Source organism: Cannabis sativa, chromosome 7 (genome assembly GCF_029168945.1).
Source record: "Cannabis sativa cultivar Pink pepper isolate KNU-18-1 chromosome 7, ASM2916894v1, whole genome shotgun sequence".
Lineage (NCBI taxonomy): Eukaryota > Viridiplantae > Streptophyta > Magnoliopsida > Rosales > Cannabaceae > Cannabis > Cannabis sativa.
This window is the reverse complement of record NC_083607.1, coordinates 16,210,312-16,231,810: the sequence shown is the minus strand read 5'-3', so window position 1 is coordinate 16,231,810 and position 21,499 is coordinate 16,210,312. Positions and strand designations below refer to the sequence as shown.

The 21,499-nt window shown below is 35.9% G+C and overlaps 1 protein-coding gene across 1 annotated transcript; it reads left to right on the top strand.

Annotated features, from left to right (window-relative positions):
- The first annotated feature begins 8,401 nt into the window (after positions 1 to 8,401).
- LOC115697360 (AP-4 complex subunit epsilon) lies at positions 8,402 to 20,943 on the top strand. Its single transcript, XM_030624335.2, has 10 exons — positions 8,402 to 9,531; positions 9,611 to 9,826; positions 9,947 to 10,057; positions 10,144 to 10,341; positions 10,457 to 10,588; positions 15,129 to 15,185; positions 15,290 to 15,406; positions 16,252 to 16,329; positions 18,726 to 18,869; positions 19,356 to 20,943. The coding sequence occupies exons 1-10, from the start codon at positions 8,743 to 8,745 to the stop codon at positions 20,424 to 20,426; spliced, it is 2,913 nt and encodes a 970-aa protein (XP_030480195.1). The 5' UTR covers positions 8,402 to 8,742; the 3' UTR covers positions 20,427 to 20,943.
- The last annotated feature ends 556 nt before the right edge of the window (positions 20,944 to 21,499 follow it).

Genomic DNA, 21,499 nt, shown 5'->3' with positions numbered 1-21,499 from the left:
AAATAAGAAAAGTGCTTAATCTTTCATACCAAGCTCTCGGAGCTTGCTTTAAACCATATAAAGCCTTTTTCAATTTGTAAACATGGTTAGGGTATTTATGATTTTGAAAACCGGGTGGTTGAGAGACATAAACCTCTTCCATAATGTACCCATTTAAGAATGCACTTTTTACATCCATTTGATACAAGATAAAATTCTTGTGGCATGCAAAAGCTAACAACATTCTAATGGACTCAAGTCTTGCTACCGGGGCAAAGGTTTCCTCATAATCAATTCCTTCTTCTTGATTGTAACCTTGGGCCACTAATCTAGCCTTGTTACGCACAATGACCCCATGCTCATCTACCTTATTTCTATAGACCCATTTTGTTCCAATCACCGATTGATGTGACGGTCTTGGAACTAACTCCCAAACATTATTTCTTATAAATTGATTTATTTCTTCTTGCATAGCTAGAAGCCAAAATTCATCAACTTCGGCCTCTTTAAAATTCTTTGGTTCAATTTGAGAAATAAAAGCAATGAAATTACACAAGTTTCTAAGGGAGTTTCTAGTAGTGACACCTTGAGAAGGATCACCTAGAATTTGGTCTATAGGATGAGCACTTTTGAATTTCCACTCATGTGGAAGGTTAGAGTTCATACCTTGGCTTTCATTTACCTTTTCCACGGGTGGTTCCTCTTTGGGAGTTTGTGAAGGAGCATTGGAAGTCTCTCCAATTTCGAGATTTTGAACCTCATCTCCCAAACCTACAACATCATCATCTAAACTTTTGCTTGTAGGCGGGTTAGTCTCATCAAAAGCAACATGAATAGATTCTTCAACAACATTAGTTCTTTTGTTATAAATTCTATAAGCTTTACTATGTGTTGAATACCCTATAAAAATTCCAACATCGGATTTCACATCAAATTTTCCAAGGTTGTCCTTGGTGTTTAAAATGTAACATTTGCATCCAAAAACTTTAAAATAGCCAATGTTGGGTTTTCTTCCTTTCCAAAGCTCATAAGGGGTTTTATTCATGTTGGGCCTAATGAAAACACGATTCAAAATATAGCAAGAGGTATTGACGGCCTCGGCCCAAAAATATTTTGGTAATGAAATTTCATTTAGCATTGACCTAGCCATTTCTTGAATTGTTCTATTCTTCCTTTCGACAACTCCATTTTGTTGTGGAGTTCTTGGTGCCGAAAAGTTATGGTTAAAACCATGATCATCACAAAACAATTCTAAGGCATCATTGTCAAACTCACCACCATGGTCACTCCTAACGGAGGTAATAGAATATCCTTTTTCATTTTGCACATTTTTACAAAATTTGACAAAGTTTTCCAAAACATCACTTTTAAGAGTCAAGAAAATAACCCAAGTAAATCTTGAAAAATCATCAACAATTACAAAAGCATAGCATTTACCACCAAGACTAGCAATTCTAGAAGGACCAAATAAATCAATATGAAGCAATTGCAAAGGTCTAGTAGTTGAAATTTCTTTCTTGGAATGAAAAGATGTTTTAATTTGTTTTCCAAATTGGCATGCATCACAAAGTTTATCTTTAACAAACGGAATAGATGGCAAACCAATAACAAGATCTTTTCTAACCAATTTTGAAATAGAATTCATACTAGCATGTCCTAATCTTCTATGCCACAACCAAGAATTATCATTCATAACGGTTAAACATTTATTTTTACTATCAAAAGAATCAACATCAATAACATACACATTATCCTTCCTTACTCCAAGGAAAATAACTTCATTGGTTGAAACATTTTCAATGGAGCATTTTGAGGATTCAAACACAACACGAAAACCTATATCACATAATTGACTAATACTAAGCAAGTTATGTTTAAGATTATCAACAAGAAGCACATTTTTAATACATGGAGAGTATACGTTACCGATATCACCAATGCCCAAGATTTTTCCTTTTGAATTGTCTCCAAAAGTGACAAAGCCACTTTCCTTGCTTTTAAAGCTTGAAAATCTTGATGGATCACCGGTCATATGCTTTGAACATCCACTATCCAAGAACCATAAGCTTTGGCTCTTTCTTGTTGATTCCTACAAAAACAAGTTCATTTGTTGGCTTTTGGTACCCATATAACTTTGGGTCCATTTATGTTAGTTCTAGAACCCTTTGGTACCCATTTAGTCTTGCCTAGATATGCAAATTTCTTTACATGACAATAGGAAATAGTATGACCATCTCGGTTACAATACGTGCATGTAAAGTGAGGTAGACTAGATGATTTCACAAAAAAGTTTCTCAAAAATTTTTGTTTCTTACTAGGATCATAGCCAATACCATTTTTTGAAAAACCACATGATTGGTTTCCCACCATGAGATCATAGCCTTCCTTACCTCTAGTGAAGGTATATATGTCATTTTTTAGGCTTCTCACATGGGCTTTCAAATCAATAATTTCTTTCTTATGTGAAGCACATGTAGCACATTGAGATTTAGCTATAAGTTCTTTTTCATTTATTTTCAAAATCTCAATTTCTTTTAAAAGCATGTTGGTCTTCTCTCTAAGGGTTTGGTTTTTAATAAGCAATTTACCAAAATCATCAAATAGTTCCTTAAATGAATTAGACAACTCATCATATGACATATCTAAGTTATCATCATCATTTTCGCTATCACAATCATTTTGGTTAGAAATGCTTACCCCATCATCAAGTGCCATCATGCACATGTTTGCCACTTCATTCTTTCCTTCTTCTTCGGAGTCCTCTTCGTCACTATTGAGCCAATCCGCCAACATTGCCCTTCCTTTGTATTTGTTCTTCTTTCTCATTGGACAATCCATCTTCATATGTCCAGGCTTCTTGCACTCAAAGCAAATTGGTGGATCATCTTTGCTTTTTCTTTCTTTTGAGTCACTCCCTCTTTGTGGCCTCTTCCCAAAGTTCTTTTTGAATTTCATGAACTTTTTGTATTTCTTAGAGAAGAGTGCCAAGTCCTCCATGTCACTACATAAGCTTTCCTCATCTTCTTCACTAATGGCATGTGAGGAGGAAGACTTGAATGCAATAGTCTTCTTTTTCTTCTCAACTTCCTCTTCTTCGAGCACTCATGAAAATTTCATGGTTCATGAGTGAGCCAATTAGTTCTTCCAAGGGAAGTGTTGAGAGATCCTTGGCTTCTTGAATGGCAACCACCTTTCCTTGATAAGCCTTGGTGAGACTTCTCAAAATCTTGGTCACCATATCCTTTTGAGTAAGTACCTTGCCAAGAGAGTTCAAACCATTAGTAATTGTAGTGAAGCGAGTATACATATTAGCAATGGTTTCATCCGATTTCATCTTAAAGTTCTCATATTGAGTGGAATAAATTTGAATTTTAGTTTCCTTCATAGCACTAGTTCCTTGATGAGTAAGTTCAAGCATTTTCCACATATCATAAGCGGTAGAGGCTTGTTCAATATTTTTAAAAATATCTCTATCCAAACCACATATAAGAGCATATTTAGCTTTAGCATTTTTAGAAAGCATTTTCTTATCATTTTCATCATATGCTTCATAAGTCTTAATTACTTCAACACCATTTATGACATGTTTAGCAACATAAGGACCACTAGACACAATATGCCACAAATCATAGTCAATAGATTGAAGGTAAGTTTCCATTCTAATTTTCCAATAAGGAAAATCTACTCCATTGAAGTATGGTGCTCTATTTGTGCTAAAACCTTCTAACATGTTATTTTGTGAATTACTTGGAAACGCCATGCTCTAGATTGTGAAATCTAATCAAATAATTTGAGCCCTTGCTCTGATACCAATTGTTAGCCCAAGATATGTTTCCAAGAGGGGGGCTGAATTGGAAATTTAAACTAATTTCGGAAAATTAAAACTTTTAACACAAAATTATGCAATTAGTCAATTAATCAAGTAAAAGCAAGTAGTATGGCAAGCAATATATTAAGACAAATAATTAAACTTGTAAAGTAAAGAGTTTAAGGATTAGAAAATGCAAACTCTCGATTTTTACAAGGTTCGGTAGAACTATGCCACCTACGTCCTTGGTCTTCAAAGCTATGGACCTAGCTTTGAGTTCCAATATCGAGCCAAGTTAACGGGCTTGACTAACCGGGAAATTTTCACCAAGGTATTTCCAAACCTCTTACAATAGTTTTGCACCCCCGAGGACTATTAACCTCTTTCTCGGATTGTTAAAGTGTCAATCTCACTATTTCCGGGTTGTTTACAAAACCGGTGCCAACCTCACCTCAATCACAATATGGAAATGTGTTTGATATACAAGCTAAAATCACTCTAGAAATATGATGATACAATCGAAACCTAGAGTGAAAAGCAAGCACACTTAAGATGAATAAAATCAAATTTTGGCTCAAAGTGTGTGAAATGTGTTGGTTTGGATTTCAAACTTAGAAGCTCCTTAATCTCACTTAGATAGGTTAGATATATGTAATAAATGCTCAACCAACTTGTTTTTTGAAAGAAAAATCGAGTTTATACAGTGTTTGATAAAAAACTAGCCGTTTATAGCCGTTAGCACGTTTCCCGAGGTGGGGTCAGCCATGAACCGGAAGTCCGGATGGGAACCGGAATTCCGGATTGATTACAACCGGAATTCCGGTTGCCATCCGGAATTCGGATGACCGACCAAAGGGCAAAAGTGCCTTTTTTGGGACTTAAACGCGCATAACTTCTTACTCGATTATCCGATTTCAGAAATTCCAACTTTGTTCTCTTAGTTAAACAAAATGTAATTTAGAAATTCAATCAAAAAAATTTTTGAACTATCGTGTGAGAAAACTTGTTGCACAAGTTAGTGAATGAGCCAAAATTCAAATTTATAAAAACTTAGTGTGCTATGCAAATCACTTTAACAAGACTAAAGTAGATTTATACCATTTAATTTTGAGTAGTCTTGATGTAGAAGAGCCTCCTAGCTTGATTTGCATGTTTTTGATCCCAAGTTGATTTTTCCCGAGAGTTGACCTTGACTTTGACTTTGACTTTGACTTTCGGGTTGACTTTTTGACTTTGGGATTTTGAAGACCTCTTTTGAATAGGGTCTTGAGTTGTTGATCCCTTGATGAATCTTTTGCTCTTGACATGCTTGTTGAGTCCATTTAGTGTTGCTCTTAAGAGTTTGGTAAAAATACCAAAATATTTATTTTCTCTTTTAAATTTGCTACAAAATCAATAAATCATTAGTAACAAATAATAATCAAATATTTGCTAATCATCAAAACAAGGAGATCGAAAAGTTTGAGTTAACAGTGTCTATATGGTGGAACATATAGAGCATTCTATATACTGAGAGTGCAATTCTAAGTTCTATGCGTGGATTCAACGAAGAATTAATAAGTTAGTGAATTTTAGTGCTAAATTCTTGATCTACTTATTGGAAGCTCGGTTATATAGACCCATGGTCCCCTCACTAGTTGAGATAATATTGCTTGTAAGACTCATGTAATTGGTTTTGATTAATCAATTATAATTCACAAGTTAGACTATGTCTATTTGTGAAATTTTCACTAAGTAAGGGCGAAATTGTAAAGAAAGAGTTTATAGGGGCATATTTGTTAATTATGATACTTTGTATGGTTCAATTAATAAATATGATAAATGAAAATATTATTTAATAATTATTTATAGTTATTAAATAGTTAGAATTGGCATTTAAATAGTTGAATTAGGAAATTGGCATTTTTGAGAAAATCAGATACAAAAGGTGTTAAAATTGCAAAATTGCAAAGCCCAAGGCCCAATCCACTAATGCTTGGCCGGCCACCTATTGTAGGTTTTTAAATTGATTTTTCATTATTTTAATGCCATATAATTCAAATCTAACCCTAGTGGAATGTTATAAATAGATAGTGAAGGCTTCAGAAAAATTAGACTTTTCTTCTGACACTTTCTGAATCAGAAAAACTAAGCCTTCTCTCTCCCTATCTTTAGCTGCCACTTCTTCTTTCTTCTTCCATTGAAATTTCGAAATTTCTTAGTGTATGAGTAGTGCCCACACACATCAAGTGATACCTCAATCATAGTGAGGAAGATCGTGAAGAAAGATCATCAGCAAAGGAGTTTCAGCATCAAAGATTCAGAGAAAGAGATCCAGGTTCAGATATTGATAATGCTCTGCTACAGAAAGGAATCAAGGGCTAGAAATCTGAACGGAAGGAGTCATATTATTCCGCTGCACCCAATGTAAGGTTTCTTAAACTTTATATGTGTTTAATTTATCGTTTTAGAAAGTTCATATTTAGGATGTTAATAAACATACTTGTGAGTAGATCTAAGATCCTGGTAAAATAAATTCCAACAATAACAAACTAGAAATGTAAAGAGTTTAGGGATAAAAATTACAAACTTTTAATTTTTACAAGGTTCGGTAGAACCGAGCCACCTACGTCCTTGGTCTTCAAAGCTATGGACCTAGCTTTGAGTTTAACTATCAAGCCAAGTCAACGGGCTTGACTAACCCTTACAACCGGGGAATTTTTCACCAAGGTTTTTCCCGAACCTCTCACAATAGTGTTATTCTAAGGACTATCAACCTCACCGGATTGTTGAAGTGCCAATCTCACCAACCGAGTTGTTTTTCCACCGGTACCAACTTCACCTCAACCAATAATTTTCCAAAGGACTATCAACCTCTTCAGATTGTTGAAGTGCCAATCTCACTCTCGGATTGTTGTAGTGACAATCTCACTTTTCTCGAGTTGTTTACAAAAATCAGTGTCAACCTCACCTACAACCGAGTTTTTTTTTCTATCGGTGCCAACCTCACCTCTCAATACAATGAATATGTAATTTTGAAATACAAAACAAACTCTCTCTAATAAGATGAAATACAATGTGAAATCCTAGAGATTTGCAAGCAAACTAGAGAATATAAGGAAAAGTTTGGCTCAAGTGTGTGTGGTTGGTGTGTTTATGAAAATATGATAATTCTTTAACTTAGAACACGTAGAATGATGTTATATGATGAATAGAAGCTAGACTAACCTTAATTTTTGAGTGAAAAATGAGTTTATATAGTGTAGGAACAAAAACTTTCTATTTATAGCTGTTAGCACGTTTTTCAAAAAGAATCCTGGGAAAAACAGACTTCTCTTTTTTTTTTAAAAAAACGGATTACCTATTCTGTGAAAAACGGACTACCTACTGGAAAAAGGTAGGCTGAAAATCAGGCAGGTTCAAAACTTATATTTTTTGGCTCTAAAATGCAACTCTTTACTCGATTCTCCGATTTAAAAAATTCTAGTTGCATTCTCTTAGTTAAAGGATATGTGATTTAAAAAGTCAATTAAAAAGTTTATTGAATTATTTGGTGAGAAAACTTGTCGCACAAGTTAGTGAGTAAGCCACAATTTGTACTTACAAACCCTAGTGTACTATGCAAATCACTTTAACAAGACTAAAGTAAATTCATACCATTTGATTGTGTGTAGTCTTGATGTAGATGAGCTTCTTAGCTTGATTTGCATGTTTTAATCCAAAGTTGACTTTTTCCCGAGAGTTGACTTTGACTTTTGAGTTGACTTTTGACTTTGAGCTTTTGAAGACCTCTTTTGAATAAGGTCTTGAATTCTTGATCCCTTCATGAATCTTTTGCTCTTATCAAGTACGAAGTAGTTGATATACTTGTTGAATCCACTTCTTTGATTATGTTTGACTTTACCGAGTAAACATTGATACTTTGTGATTTGGTTGCAAAATGATCAAGAAAAGATTAGTAACAAATAATAATTAAATATTTGTTTATCATCAAAATAAGTGAGTGATTAACTTTTGGGCAACAGTTTGTCCCTACCAGATTAACCCAAATGGTTATTCAATCCTGTCCACCTTCTTCACCTTTTACCGCCTCACAAATTGGCCTATCCCAACTCCCCATGAAATCAACTTTTTTTTGTGACTTGAAAAGAAGTCCAACTCGAAAAGAAGAGGGATTCTATCACTTCCACCGATTTAGTACATATATAAACAATATAATCAAAAGTAACAGCAGCCTTTACCAGCAGGAATATTTCTATACCATGGGTGAACATATAACCTTTCAAAAAGCCGACCCTTTCAAGAGACATACTCCACTGATTGACATGAAGAGGAGAACAAATGCCATGCTTATTGAAATGGATGGACGGGAAAGAGATGGGAGGACTTTATTTACTACTGAGAACATTTGTAAAGTCGACCTGATAATGTCTTGTTCGAAAGTTTATATTGATACTCGCTTCTCTCATGATTCTTGGACGATGCCAATCAAACAAGATGAAGAGGATGATCAGAGTGCAACTGTCATCTTGTGTAAGACATAACACTCATGCTCATACTTTCGCGAATAGGACTGCTAGATATCTTAGTGTTGTTTTCACTTAGACCTTGTTTTTTGAGCTATTTGGTTGATGTTCTTTCATAAAAATTTTGTTATAAAAAAAAAAAAATAAATAACAGCAAGAAAATCATTTGTCCAACCGAACTAAAAAGAAACCAAGAAAAGCCGTAGTTAACAAATTAACAGTGTGGTAAGGCGAAGTAAAAAACTGTGAACTCGTTTTTGTTGCTCTCTTTTTTCACAAAAGAACAAAACAAAATAAAACGTGGAACATACCTACTTATTCTAAATTTACAATTCCAGAATCGAAAGAAGAATTCAGATCTACATATTTCAGATTCAATTGAATTGTTGGAATGATTTTGGATTCCAATTCCAATCTGTAAAACCCTAGAAACTCATAGTACAGTAAGTAATGGAGCAATTGAAGACCATAGGGCGGGAGTTGGCCATGGGATCGCAGGGTGGCTTCGGCCAATCCAAGGAGTTTCTTGACCTCGTCAAGTCGATCGGAGAAGCTCGATCCAAGGCCGAAGAGGATCGCATCGTTCTTCACGAGATCGAAACCCTCAAGCGCCGTCTCACCGAGCCTGACATCCCCAAGCGCAAGATGAAGGAGTACCTCATCCGTCTCGTCTATGTCGAGATGCTTGGTCACGATGCCTCCTTCGCTTACATCCACGCAGTCAAAATGACTCATGATGACAATCTACTACTCAAGCGCACTGGCTATCTCGCTGTCACTCTCTTCCTCTCCGACGATCACGACCTCATCATTCTCATCGTCAACACCATCCAGAAGGATCTCCGTTCCGATAATTACCTTGTTGTTTGTGCCGCTCTCAATGCCGTCTGCAAGCTCATCAATGACGAGACCATCCCCGCCGTTTTGCCCCAGGTCGTCGACCTCCTCGCTCACCCCAAAGAGGCCGTCAGGAAGAAGGCAATTATGGCCCTCCATCGCTTCCACCACAAATCCCCTTCTTCCATTTCCCATCTTCTCACCAATTTCCGTAAGCGACTCTGTGACAATGATCCTGGAGTTATGGGTGCTACACTCTGTCCGCTCTATGATCTTATCATCACCGATCCCAACTCTTACAAGGACTTGGTAGTTAGCTTCGTCAGCATTCTCAAGCAGGTGGCGGAGCGCAGGCTGCCCAAAGCTTATGACTACCATGCCTTGCCCGCCCCCTTCATTCAGGTGCAAAACCAATTCGTCTCAAGATCAAGTTGGTACTTACTTGTTCATTATAAACTTACTTAGAGAGCTGTGCATGCAGATTAAGTTGCTCAAGATTCTAGCGTTGCTTGGAATTGGGGATAAGCAAGCTAGCGAAAAGATGTACACTGTTGTTGGAGACATATTCCGCAAATGTGATTCATCTACTAATATAGGAAATGCTGTACTTTACGAGTCCATTTGCTGTGTTTCTTCCATATATCCTAATACCAAGCTATTAGGCGATGCCACCGAAGTCATTTCCAGATTTTTGAAGGTTTGTCTTAATGGGTTTCTTAGTTGTTTTTTTCTGTAAGGCACTGCACTGCACTGCATCTAATAGTTATTTTCCAATTTTACAGTTTCTTTTATTCAAAATTTCTATTGTTGTTCACAGAGCGATAGTCATAATCTCAAATATATGGGCATTGACGCTCTCGGTCGACTTATAAAGATGAGTCCCGATATAGCCGAGCCACATCAACTGGCTGTAATTGATTGTTTAGAGGTTAGCAACGCTTGATGCATGATGATTGTTTTTACTTTTCATACTTATTATTATCACTCTAATAAAATCTCGATCTGAACAATCAGGACCCGGATGATACTCTAAAGCGGAAAACGTTTGGACTATTATACAAAATGACCAAGTCCTCCAATGTTGAAGTGATTGTTGACCGTATGATTGATTACATGATAAGCATTAATGATAATCATTACAAAACTTATATAGCATCTAGATGTGTTGAACTTGCGGAACAATTTGCACCTAGTAACATTTGGTTTATACAGGTAATTTGTTTCGCCATTCTTGATTTACTATTTATGAAGGCACAACAAAGGGGAAAAAATTGTTTTCTTCATTGTCATATTGTAATTCTTTGCATGCCTGATATTTGCTCTACAGACAATGAATAAAGTCTTTGAGCATGCCGGAGATCTTGTGAATGTAAAGGTGGCACATAACTTGATGAGATTGATTGCTGAGGGATTTGGAGATGACAATGAAATGGCGGATACTCAGCTGAGATCATCTGCTGTATGTAATTTTGACAATGCTATCTATATATACCTTTCCATGTGTATTGTTGGATTTCTCAATATCAATAAATTCATGGAATTAGTTATTTGCTTTAGTTTACATTTCATGTTTTAGAAAGCGAAATGAGATATGATATCCATTCTGTCGATGATATGATTTGATGATGAAAGGGATAATATAATATAATAGTAATAGGAATAATATGTGTTTCAGTATTGAAAGGGATGATGAAGGAAAAACTTGATGAAATGTGATTCACACAATCACAACTCCATAGGTTTCGAGAGCCTGAGCCTCTCCTATTGATGCTGAAACAAACAATCAGATCAAGCATACCCACTACAACACTCAAAACACATATATATAGCACTCACACACTCACCAAGCCAAACCAAAGCCAACAATAATCACACAATAAATATACTAAAGACCTTTTACTTCTCTAAATTACTTCTAGTGAGACCTTTTACTTCTCCTAGCATAAGTGAAGCGAACCAAGGGTCTAACATTACCCCCCTCCCCACCCCACCCCACAATTTCTTTAACCTTGTCCTTAAATGTCGAAAATTGAGCTCGTATGGTGTCAAATTTTTTCCAAGTGGCTACGAACAAAGGCAGATTCTTTCGCTGAAAAAGCACCTCAATAACAGAATTAGAGTCTGCTCCATTGCACATCAAGAATTGCAATAGGTTCAACAATCAAATCCAAATCCGTTGTTAGAGTTGGTGGCAAGGTAGGAGAGGAGTGCGACATGCCAATGACTGCTCGTAGTTGAGACACATGAAATACTGAGTGAACTACTGAAGATGGAGGTAAATCCAAACGATAGGCGACAACACCAATGCGCTTCAGCACCTTAAAGGGACCATAGAAACGAGTAGCAAGTTTCTCATTTTTGCAAATAGCCAATGACTTTTGTCGATAAGGTCACAACTTAACAAACATAGGATTGCCCTCTTTAAATTCCACCAATCGACGAGACACGTCATCTGAAGATTTCATCTTTTCTTGAGCCTTGAGTAAAGGCATTTTTAAGTCATCTAGAAAGGAATCTCGCTCTTCTAACCGCTTATCCACTGCAATGGCAGCAGTGGTACTAGAAGAATATTAAACCAGTGAAGGAGGATCCCTTCCATACAATACCTTGGAAGGGGTACATCCTAAGGAGGAGTGAAAAGAAGTATTGTACCAATACTCAGGCCATGCTAGCCACTTGGCCCAAACTCTTGGTTTCTTGGAAGCGAAGCATTGTAAATAAGTCTCAAGGCAGCAGTTAACAACCTCTGTTTTCCCATCAGTTTGAGGGTGATAAGTGGTACTATGTTTCAATTTAGCATCGTGGAGACGGAAGAGTTCAGTCCAGAAGTGACTAAGAAAAATGCGATCCCTGTCAGATATGATACTTAGGCAACCCATGAAGTTTGACCACATTATGGAGAAAAGCTTCAACGACTGTTCGAGCAGCAAATGGATGTTTCAGCAATATCAAATGAGCGTACTTACTCAAACGATCCACCACAACAAAGATGGTGTCAAGACTTTTGTATTTGGGTAACCCTTCAATGAAATCCATAGTTAGATCCTCCTAACCCCGCTCGGGTAGCACCAATGGTTGCAACAAACTAGCAGGAGACTTGTTTATGGTCTTGGTACACCTCACACTCCCTTACAAACACAATCACCATCCGCTTCATACCAACCCAAGAAACGTCACCACAAAGTTGTTGGTAAGTGTGAGACTCCCCAAAATGATCGCCAATTGGTAAACAATGATACTTTTTTGAAAAGGAAGGGATTAACGTCGATGTAACAGATAAAACCATCCTCCCTTGATACACCAAGCGATCATGTTCCAAGGCAAAGCCAGGGACCGTAGTACCATTGGCTAAATCAGCTCGAACCCGAGAGAGAAAGACATCTTGTTGAATTTCTTGGATTGATCAGTGAGAGTTTGAGCAATGGTGCCATACCCAGCCACAAACTTCCAGTAATAACCAGTGAGGCTCGAAAAGCCTTGGAGTTCTTTGATGGTTCGAGGTAGCGGCCAATCTAGCATGGCTTGGACTTTAGACGAGTCATCTGTCATACCTTTAGATTAAATTATTTGCCCCAAGTATTCCAACTGTCGTCGAGCAAAGCAACACATCTTCATATTAGCATATAACTGATGCTTGGAAAGAGTTTGCAACACAATGTTGAGATGCTCAACATGAGTAGCTTCATCAGGACTATAAACAAGGATATCATCAAAGAATACCAACACAAAACGATGAAGAAAAGGCCTAAAAAATTCATCTATGAGTGCCTTGAAGGTAGCTGGCGCATTAGTCAAAGGTACCGGTCCTTCCTCTCGCAGACTTTTCTAAAACTTTTGTGGTGGAAACAGATGCTTCGGTTATGGAATCGAAGCTGTTTTGATGCAAGAAGGATCGCTTTAGTTGGACCGATGCTGCTACAAAATAATAGCCAAGCAACTTAACCAGCCACTTCTGATTGTTAGGTGTCACCAGACGTTGTTCCACAATATCCCAGTTTAACCAAGTGGTAGAGGTGAGAATTGAGCATGCCATTATGGGAACTCGAGATAAAGCATCAACAACACTATTGGCCGCCCCAAGTCTGAAATCCCATGATCAGAACTTGGCCGTGATCACAGAACAACCAAAGACGTTGATGAATGGTCAAGCTCGTATCGCCAATGAACTCGCTAGCATCTGTGAAGCTTCTGGGACTTCCCAAACCCCTCTTCGGCGTAATGTTGGTGAGAACTCATCAACCCCAGGTGCAATTTGGTATACACGAGAACGAAGCTGGTGGAAGACGACAAGAGTTCTGAGCTTAAAAAATTGAATTGCCCATGAATTTAGGGGCTGACCCAAACGACTGGACATAGGGCTGATCGTTATTTTGGCCTACAGCAATTGTCGGTAGCAGAATAGCTTGAAGCCGGTGTGTTGTGTTTGGAAGGAGTGGCTCTGCATTGGTTTCGACGGGAGAGCTCGCGATAACCTATACAAACTTGGGAAGAATTAAAAGCCTTGCTCCTTCGACGATTTCGTCCAGCGCATGAGGGACTGTTTACGATCGTTTCCTTCGTCTCCGCCAAGATTCAATTGTCCAAGAATATCGTAGACAATTCGAGAGTTTGGTTGCTTCAGTCAGAACGATTGGAGAGGCTATGTTGGAATGGACTTTCCTTAAAGGGCTTCAAATGGAGATCCAAGGCCAATTATGAAACCCACTGGGCTTGTCCAAACTATGGTGCTTGCTGAAATTATAGAAGCCAATCAAACTTCAGTGAGATGTCATCATCGATTAGGGCATGGGAAGTTGGGATCGACTGGGGCCCGACCCTTTAGTGCATCACAAATGGATGCTACCAAGGGTCTAACAGTCGAATAGCTAAACTTAGTTTATACTTTCAATTATCCACAAAATGTGGCTATTGCATTTTTCCATGCTCAAGTAGTTGAATGTGCCTTTAGCAAAAAAATTATAGTTGAATGCGAGGTGCAAGACCCAACAATTATGGGAATCACGGATCACCTGAATGAAACGGTTTGTGACCATGTGTAAGGATATTCTTTGACATTTTCCTTTACTTTCTACAAGATGGACTTTGTTGGAATATAATTTTTGAAGTGTTGATTTGCCTGTTACTTTCTACAAGATTAGCTTCTTTTTCTTCTATTCCACCAGCTGTACTTATATTCTCTGTGAGTTTTGTATCAAATCACAAGTTTAGAGACAATATCATGTTGTATACATATGCTTTACGAAAATAGTGAACTTTTAAGCATGCTATTCCATTATATTTCCTTGGTACCTTGACGAGTCTTATTATATAATAGTCCCTCTTTCTCTTTCCCCCAGTATATATTTGCAGTCACCTTCTTAAAAATACTGATATATAAGTCTGGTATGATTTTGATTTAAGGGTTTTGTTGATGTACTAGGGCTATTTTGATAACTTTTAGATTGTGCCTTATGATGATTTGTTAGTAATATCAGGTTCCATTTTAGTGTTGTATTATATGGTGGTAACTTATCCAGGATTCTGTGTGGTTTGAATTCCAAGTCATGGGGTGTTTATCTATCCATCTACATAAATATATATTATATGCCTTTACCAAGAACGAGTTTGAGAATTTTTTTTTGTTGCCTTGCTCTTGGAAATATGTGTATGTTGTGATGCATCTTTTAAAGTGTAAAACTGAGGACATCTGCGCTATTATAGGTCTTATTGTCATTGTTCTTATACCTAAAATTGGATATGCTGGAGCTACATTGTAAAATGCTTTGTTCACTGGGATTATCTTGTGTTTGCTGAGGAAGAGCCCACATGATGTGTGAGGCTTTTTTGATTGGTGATACATTTTCTATCTATTTGTAGCTGTGGTCTTATTTACATCTTTTAAAGCATTAACTGCCACCCCAACACTCATTACTTATAGCCCTGTTATCCTTGCGCAAACTTGTCATTAATGCTCCCTAGTTTTAATTATATATTTATATAAGTTGCTTGTAATCATGCAGGTACAGTCGTATTTGTATATTCTTAATGAGCCCAAACTGCCATCAGTGTTTCTTCAGGTATATTTGTGATTTTGTTCTACTTTTTCCACTTGTCAACAAAATGAGGAAGCCTGAAATAGTTCGACAAAGTATAATAAAAGATTGTGGTTTTCACGTGGTAGGTCATTTGTTGGGTATTGGGGGAATATGGAACTGCTGATGGGAAGTATGATGCTGCGTATATCACGGGAAAATTATGTGACATCGCAGAGGCATATTCCGGTGATGAAACTGTGAAGGTATCCTTAAATCTCATTCTACTGTTTATGTTTTGCTATATGAATATTGTTTAATTGGGAATTGGAATTAAAAGACATGATTTGTGCTTGTTTCACTCACATTTCTATGTTTCTTTTCCTTTTCAATTACCAATTATTACCGTGTGTTTGCTAATTGGATAAGAAAGAAAAAGTACCATTATAAATGGACATTCATTTTTTGTTTTTGGATAGCTGCTCACTGCAGTGACGTTATTACAATGAGCTGATCAGCAATCTTCAAATTGTTTGTAAGCACGTTTTGCAGGATGAGCTGGTTAGATCTTTCTGACTTTCTCAAACTTGCTTGCTAACTAATCATTAGTGGGTAAACAGGCAGATTGTGATCTTGATCGGAAACCCACTAACCTGCTGGTGTTTAGATTGTTATATTATAGGTCATTAATGGGGCATATAGTTACATAGGTTGCCTTTATACATGGTGTTAAAATGTTATGGGCATTTTCATTACAAATTACAACCCCATTGCACTTAACTTCATCCTTGCAATCAAAGTATCAATATTTTCTTTTCCGTAGAGCTTCATTATTATTATATTAATTTTGTGATAATTGCAAATATCCTCGCTCAGACTCTCGGAGGGATTCATAGAAAAATATTGCATATGTTTCCATCCATTTCATATTCTTATGCAGATGTGTCTTCTTTGTGTGTACAACATGTGTGTCTACACATGCATTGCCTGTGCTGGTATTTTTATCTGTGTATGTGTCCTTGTGTGTATATGTGAAGTTGTGTGCGTGTTACTTTTTTTTTTGTGCAAATAAAAACTGATTACTAATATTGGAAATTTTGTTTTCTTTTAGGCTTATGCTATCACAGCAATCATGAAAGTATATGCTTTTGAAATAGCAGCTGGGAGAGAAGTGGTTATGCTACCTGAGGTTAGTAGTATTAACAATTCCACAATCCTCTTGTTTTTAGCTTTATTTGCTTGAAGAGTTTAAAGGGTAGAATTTTTTTGATTATGATTTGGATAATGGAGCTAGTGAAAGTGTGTTATAATAATGTAATACCTTGCTAGGTCTGGGATTTGACACCTTATGAGACTAATAATACCTTCAAGTACTTTTTTTTTTCTTATGTTAAATTTCCATCCTTCCAATCCAAAGATTGTAGGGTACACCACATAGAAGGACAATTTATTTATTTAATTTTTAAGAGTTAAGCGGGGTGTATTGTTATAATCCCACATCTACTAAGGGTGTATTTGTTTGTTTGTTTGTTTTTTTTTTTAAGATCAAGACATTTGAATTTGAATGCATATCTGAATAATAAAATATCATATCTAAATCTGAATACTTAAATATTTAGACTGTTTTTTTAACATCTGAATTATTTAATATTTTTAATTTAATAATATTAACAAATTAATTACATTAGTTAATAAATGAAGTTGTTAAAGTGTATTTATTTTTTTGAAAAATACTTAAATATGAAATATAATTCATATATATATTGTTAAAAAAACTGTACTATAAACATAATATTATATAATACTACATATATATTAGAGTTAGTCCCACATTGCTAATGTGTGGAAATAAATTTTCATATAAAAGATGAATGGGCTACTCCTCTCATAGCCTATTGGTTTTGAGATGGAACCCCATGCATCTTATCCTAAATTCTAACATTGTATCAGAGCCATTAATGATTCGTTGTGAGCCCAAAATGTCGCTGGTCCAAAAAGACGAGCCAAACTAAAACCTTTCGTTGTTTCCCCTTTAATCTCCATTTGGGACCTTTTGGCCAATGTGTGCCAGTTTCTAGTGTTGGAGTTTTTGACCTGTTTCAAAATCTACAAATTTCCCGACGTGTACACCTATAAATTTCCCGATATTTTGCCTTTTGTGATTCTTTCAAATGTCACGTTCAGCACTGTGGTCTCTTAAAGGCCGTTCGTTATACCTACATATTCCAGGCCCACGCTAGGAGGGTGTATTAAATTAGTCTCACATTGCTAATGTGTAGAAACAACTTGTTATATATAAGATGAATGAGTTACTCCTCTTGTAGCTAATTGGTTTTGAGATGGAACTTCATGCATCTTATCCCAAATTCTAACAACATAACATCGAAAAGATGCTATATAAATTTATATAGGGAAAATATGTACTGCAACCCCTAAAAGGGTGTTTTGGTAGACTTAGAAGAGCTTTTAAGTCCAATTTTTTCCAAATCGAGTGCACTAATTATTTAGGATCATCTGTAAATTTTCAAAAAATTCGAAATAGTTTACAATGTTAAAAATAAAGTTCAAACAGTTGTTTACTACTCGTATAAGAAAAAATAGTTACGTGTACAACAAAATATTTGAAACTTATTTTGACTATTTAAGCTATTCAAAAAAATGGAAAATTTAATACTAGCCCTAAATAACTACAATGTACACAATTATAAAAAAAAATAAAACTAAAAAGTTTTCTTAAATGCTGAATTAGATAAAGAGTCTACTGAAATACCTATTTAGGAGTATGCTATATACTTTCTCACATATATATACACCTAAAAAATTTATAATTCACGTAAAAAAAGAATATATATATATAATATTATGTGAGAAGGTTTTGTAATATTATATATAAATAAAAGGGGAAGGTAGGAATTTTTTGAAAAAAAGAAAGAGAGCATTTATTTGATTTTCTTTTGATAATTTAGAGCTATATATGTATATTGTCTAAAAAAACTATGACACAAATTTATGTCTGAATCGGTAAGAGGAGTTAAGAGGTAATAAGAGTTTTGGGAAAAAAAATATAACAAATGGAGTTAATAGGGTTAAAATTCATTCCCAAATTAAGTGCAAACGAATTCACCAGTGTGGGATTAGTTGGTGGTTTATAACTACTTGCACACCCTCCTCTCTTTGGCAGTCTTTTCAGGAGTGAGTTCTACCAGTTGTAACTTTTTGTGATTGTTATGTTGTCTAGCTTCTTTTTGGGCTTCACCGGAGAATTTGAGGACTGCTCATATAGCTACTCGTATTTAATGGTGTTTACATCTATATCTCTTATTTTTTTTTTTTTTGTTTTCGTAAGCATAATTTATGTTGTCAATCAATAAAAGTTGGGTGTGTACTGTCTTTTTAGTTTAATAGAAGTCTTAACTTTGAAGAAAATAGGAGCGCATAGTAAGTTATTATGCTCTTTAGATGTTACCTTGCTCGCACCTGTCTTTGTTTCAACCAATGGATTACGGGAAATATAGAGCTAATGTGTTTTCACATTGTACCTCATTAATTATATCAGCATTTCTAATTCTTCTTCTGTCTTTGTAGTGTCAATCTTTGGTTGAGGCATTATCAGCTTCACACTCGACAGATCTGCAGCAGCGGGCATATGAGATGCAAGCTGTCATTGGTTTAGATGCTAATTCTGTTAGGAGTATCTTGCCATCCGATGCAAGTTGTGAAGACATTGAGGTCATATAATTAATACCCTATAATTAATTTGAAATTCTTATTGTATTTATTTTAGTTTAATGTTTGAATACTATAGAAATATTCTGGTGGCTATCATTTTCTGGATTATTGCTATTTTTAAATTTGTTGTGATTTTACATGTTAGTTTGATTATCTGAGATGCATGACATTTAAAATTGTGGTGAATTTCCCCCCCCCCCCCCCCCCCAAAAAAAAAATTGTGGTGGTCAAGTGTAAATTCAGCGTGTGCATAATTTGCACATGCCATAATTTTGTTAGTAACTAGAAATTTAGTTAATGATATTTCCAATGCTATTGTATTTATAATGAATAGGCTTCAATTTATATTTTTTACTTGTTCTCAAAGATTATTTTGCTTATAAATGCCCTCAATATATGTAGAATGGCAGACACGAATGAATATAACTATTATTGTTAATGTATTTTTATATACTGTGTGCTCATTATTATATATTGCTTTTGCAGATTGACAAAGATCTTAACTTTCTCAACAGCTATGTTCAACAGTCAATAGAACAAGGCGCACAACCCTACATTCCTGAGAGTGAGCGTTCTGGAGTGCTAAGTATTAGCACTTTTGGAATCCAAGAACAACATGAAGTGACTAGCCATAGTCTCAGATTTGAGGCATACGAGCTCCCAAGGCCACTAGTTCCATCAACAGTTACTCCTCTTTCGTCTTCATCTGAACTTGTTCCAGTACCTGAGCCATCATATCCTCGGGAGACTCCGAAGGCAGCATTAGTTCCACCAGCTGTTTTAGACCCAGGAGCAGGATCATCTGAACTTAAGCTACGCCTTGATGGTGTTCAGAAAAAATGGGGCAGGCCAAATTACTCTACTTCTGCATCATCATCCTCTGAATCTACTTCGCAGAAAACAACAAATGGGGTTACACAAACAAATGTTAGCACCATAAGCTCAAAAGGTCGAGAAACATATGACTCAAAGAAGACCCAAGTTGAAATTAACCCAGAAAAGCAGAAGCTTGCTGCTTCATTATTTGGGGGTTCGTCAAGAAGTGAGAGAAAGACATCCTCTGCCAACCATAAGGGGGTAAAAGCCAGTAGTAGTCATGCAACAGAGAAGCCTCAGGTACCAAAAGTGCCCAGTGAAAGCTCTGTGGACAGGACAAGTATTCAAGCTCCTGATCTTCTTGACTTAAGCGAATCAACTGTGACAAGTGCTCCTCCGTCTATTGATCCATTCAGGCAATTAGAAGGGCTTCTCGATCCAGGCCTAGTTAGTTCAACTGCAAATCATGGTGGGGATGGTGCTTCTAAAGCACCTGATTTAATGGCATTATATTCAGATACACCTGGAAGTGGCCAGAGTAGTGGGTTTGATGTCAATGTTGCTTCTGAATTATTGAATTCTACTGAGATTGATCAAGGCGGGGCTACAGGTGCATATCTCGCTCAATTTAGCAAAGGTCCAAATAGGAAGGAGGCTTTAGAAAAGGATGCCCTTGTAAGGCAGATGGGGGTTACCCCAACTAGTCAGAATCCAAATTTGTTTGGAGATTTGCTTGGGTAAATGATGCAGGGCGGAGCATAAGAAAAGATCTTTATCTTTGGACCGTGCAAGCTTTTGATTATTTGATGATGTATGCAATTTCTTTTTAACCTTGAAGGCCGAAAAAAGAGGAAAAAAATATAATGAAAGATTTCACAAGCTAGAAAAGCAGAGAGAAATCCTTGTGGAGTGATGAAACCTCCACGGGAGACATTGTAAAAAATATCAGGCATATTGGGTTCTTTAGAAATTAGGAGATAGTTGGTGATGATGCATTATGGGGGTTGGTCTCTGTTCTTACATCTTAACCAGTCTATTGGGTTTTCAGGGTCATTCACCTAGGTGGGTTTGTGCATTTTGCCTTTTGTTTTTGTGCGGGGGCAGGAGAGGGAGGCTTGTTGAGTGTTCCGGCGGTACACTACCGAGTTGTTTTTTTTTTTTTTTTTTTTTTTTAAGAACTTGTATAATTAAGATTTTGCATTTTCTCCTAGAATTGTCGAATTAATGTTGTATTAATAATAAGACTTTCTCTTTCCGATTTTTTACTGTATCAATTTGTGAACCATTTTGGGTTAATAGAACATTTTTAGTGTCGTTTATCTTGTAGATAAACAGAAATGGTATCACTTTCCTTTTTTTCTTTAGTAAATACAATTTTGGATATTTTGTAAAAGTTACATATTGGACTTTCTGTTTTGTTAAATGACAAAATAGATGTATTTTTTAAAATGGTAAAAATAGGACTTTGAGCTAGATTTTCGATAATATTTTTTTTTTTTTAATATAACTAACTTAAAGACAATTTTTAACACGAATAGATACATAAAATGTAAATAGTTTTGTTATAAATACATTTAGATTGAATTATTATTAAATTTTATTTTAATAAAAAATTAATTCAGAATTTTATTTGTACTATTTTAGAAAATACAAAGTTTATTTTGTAAATTAACAAACCAAAAGGTCCAATTAATAACTTTTGAAAAATATATGATGTAAAATAGTATTTATCCTCTTTAAAAGTAGTGTTATTTGGTAATTTATTTGGAATGAGAGATGCGCATATATGAATTTTTGGTTTTTTGTTAGATAAA

What these genes read in the sequence shown, in the direction of transcription:
- LOC115697360 (XM_030624335.2), top strand. Translation starts at nt 8,743, where the DNA reads ATGGAGCAATTGAAGACCATAGGGCGGGAGTTGGCCATGGGATCGCAG. An exon ending in GTAACATTTGGTTTATACAG is followed by an intron (nt 10,342 to 10,456) that starts GTAATTTGTTTC and finishes TTTGCTCTACAG; the next exon opens with ACAATGAATAAAGTCTTTGA. An exon ending in AAGTGGTTATGCTACCTGAG is followed by an intron (nt 16,330 to 18,725) that starts GTTAGTAGTATT and finishes CTGTCTTTGTAG; the next exon opens with TGTCAATCTTTGGTTGAGGC.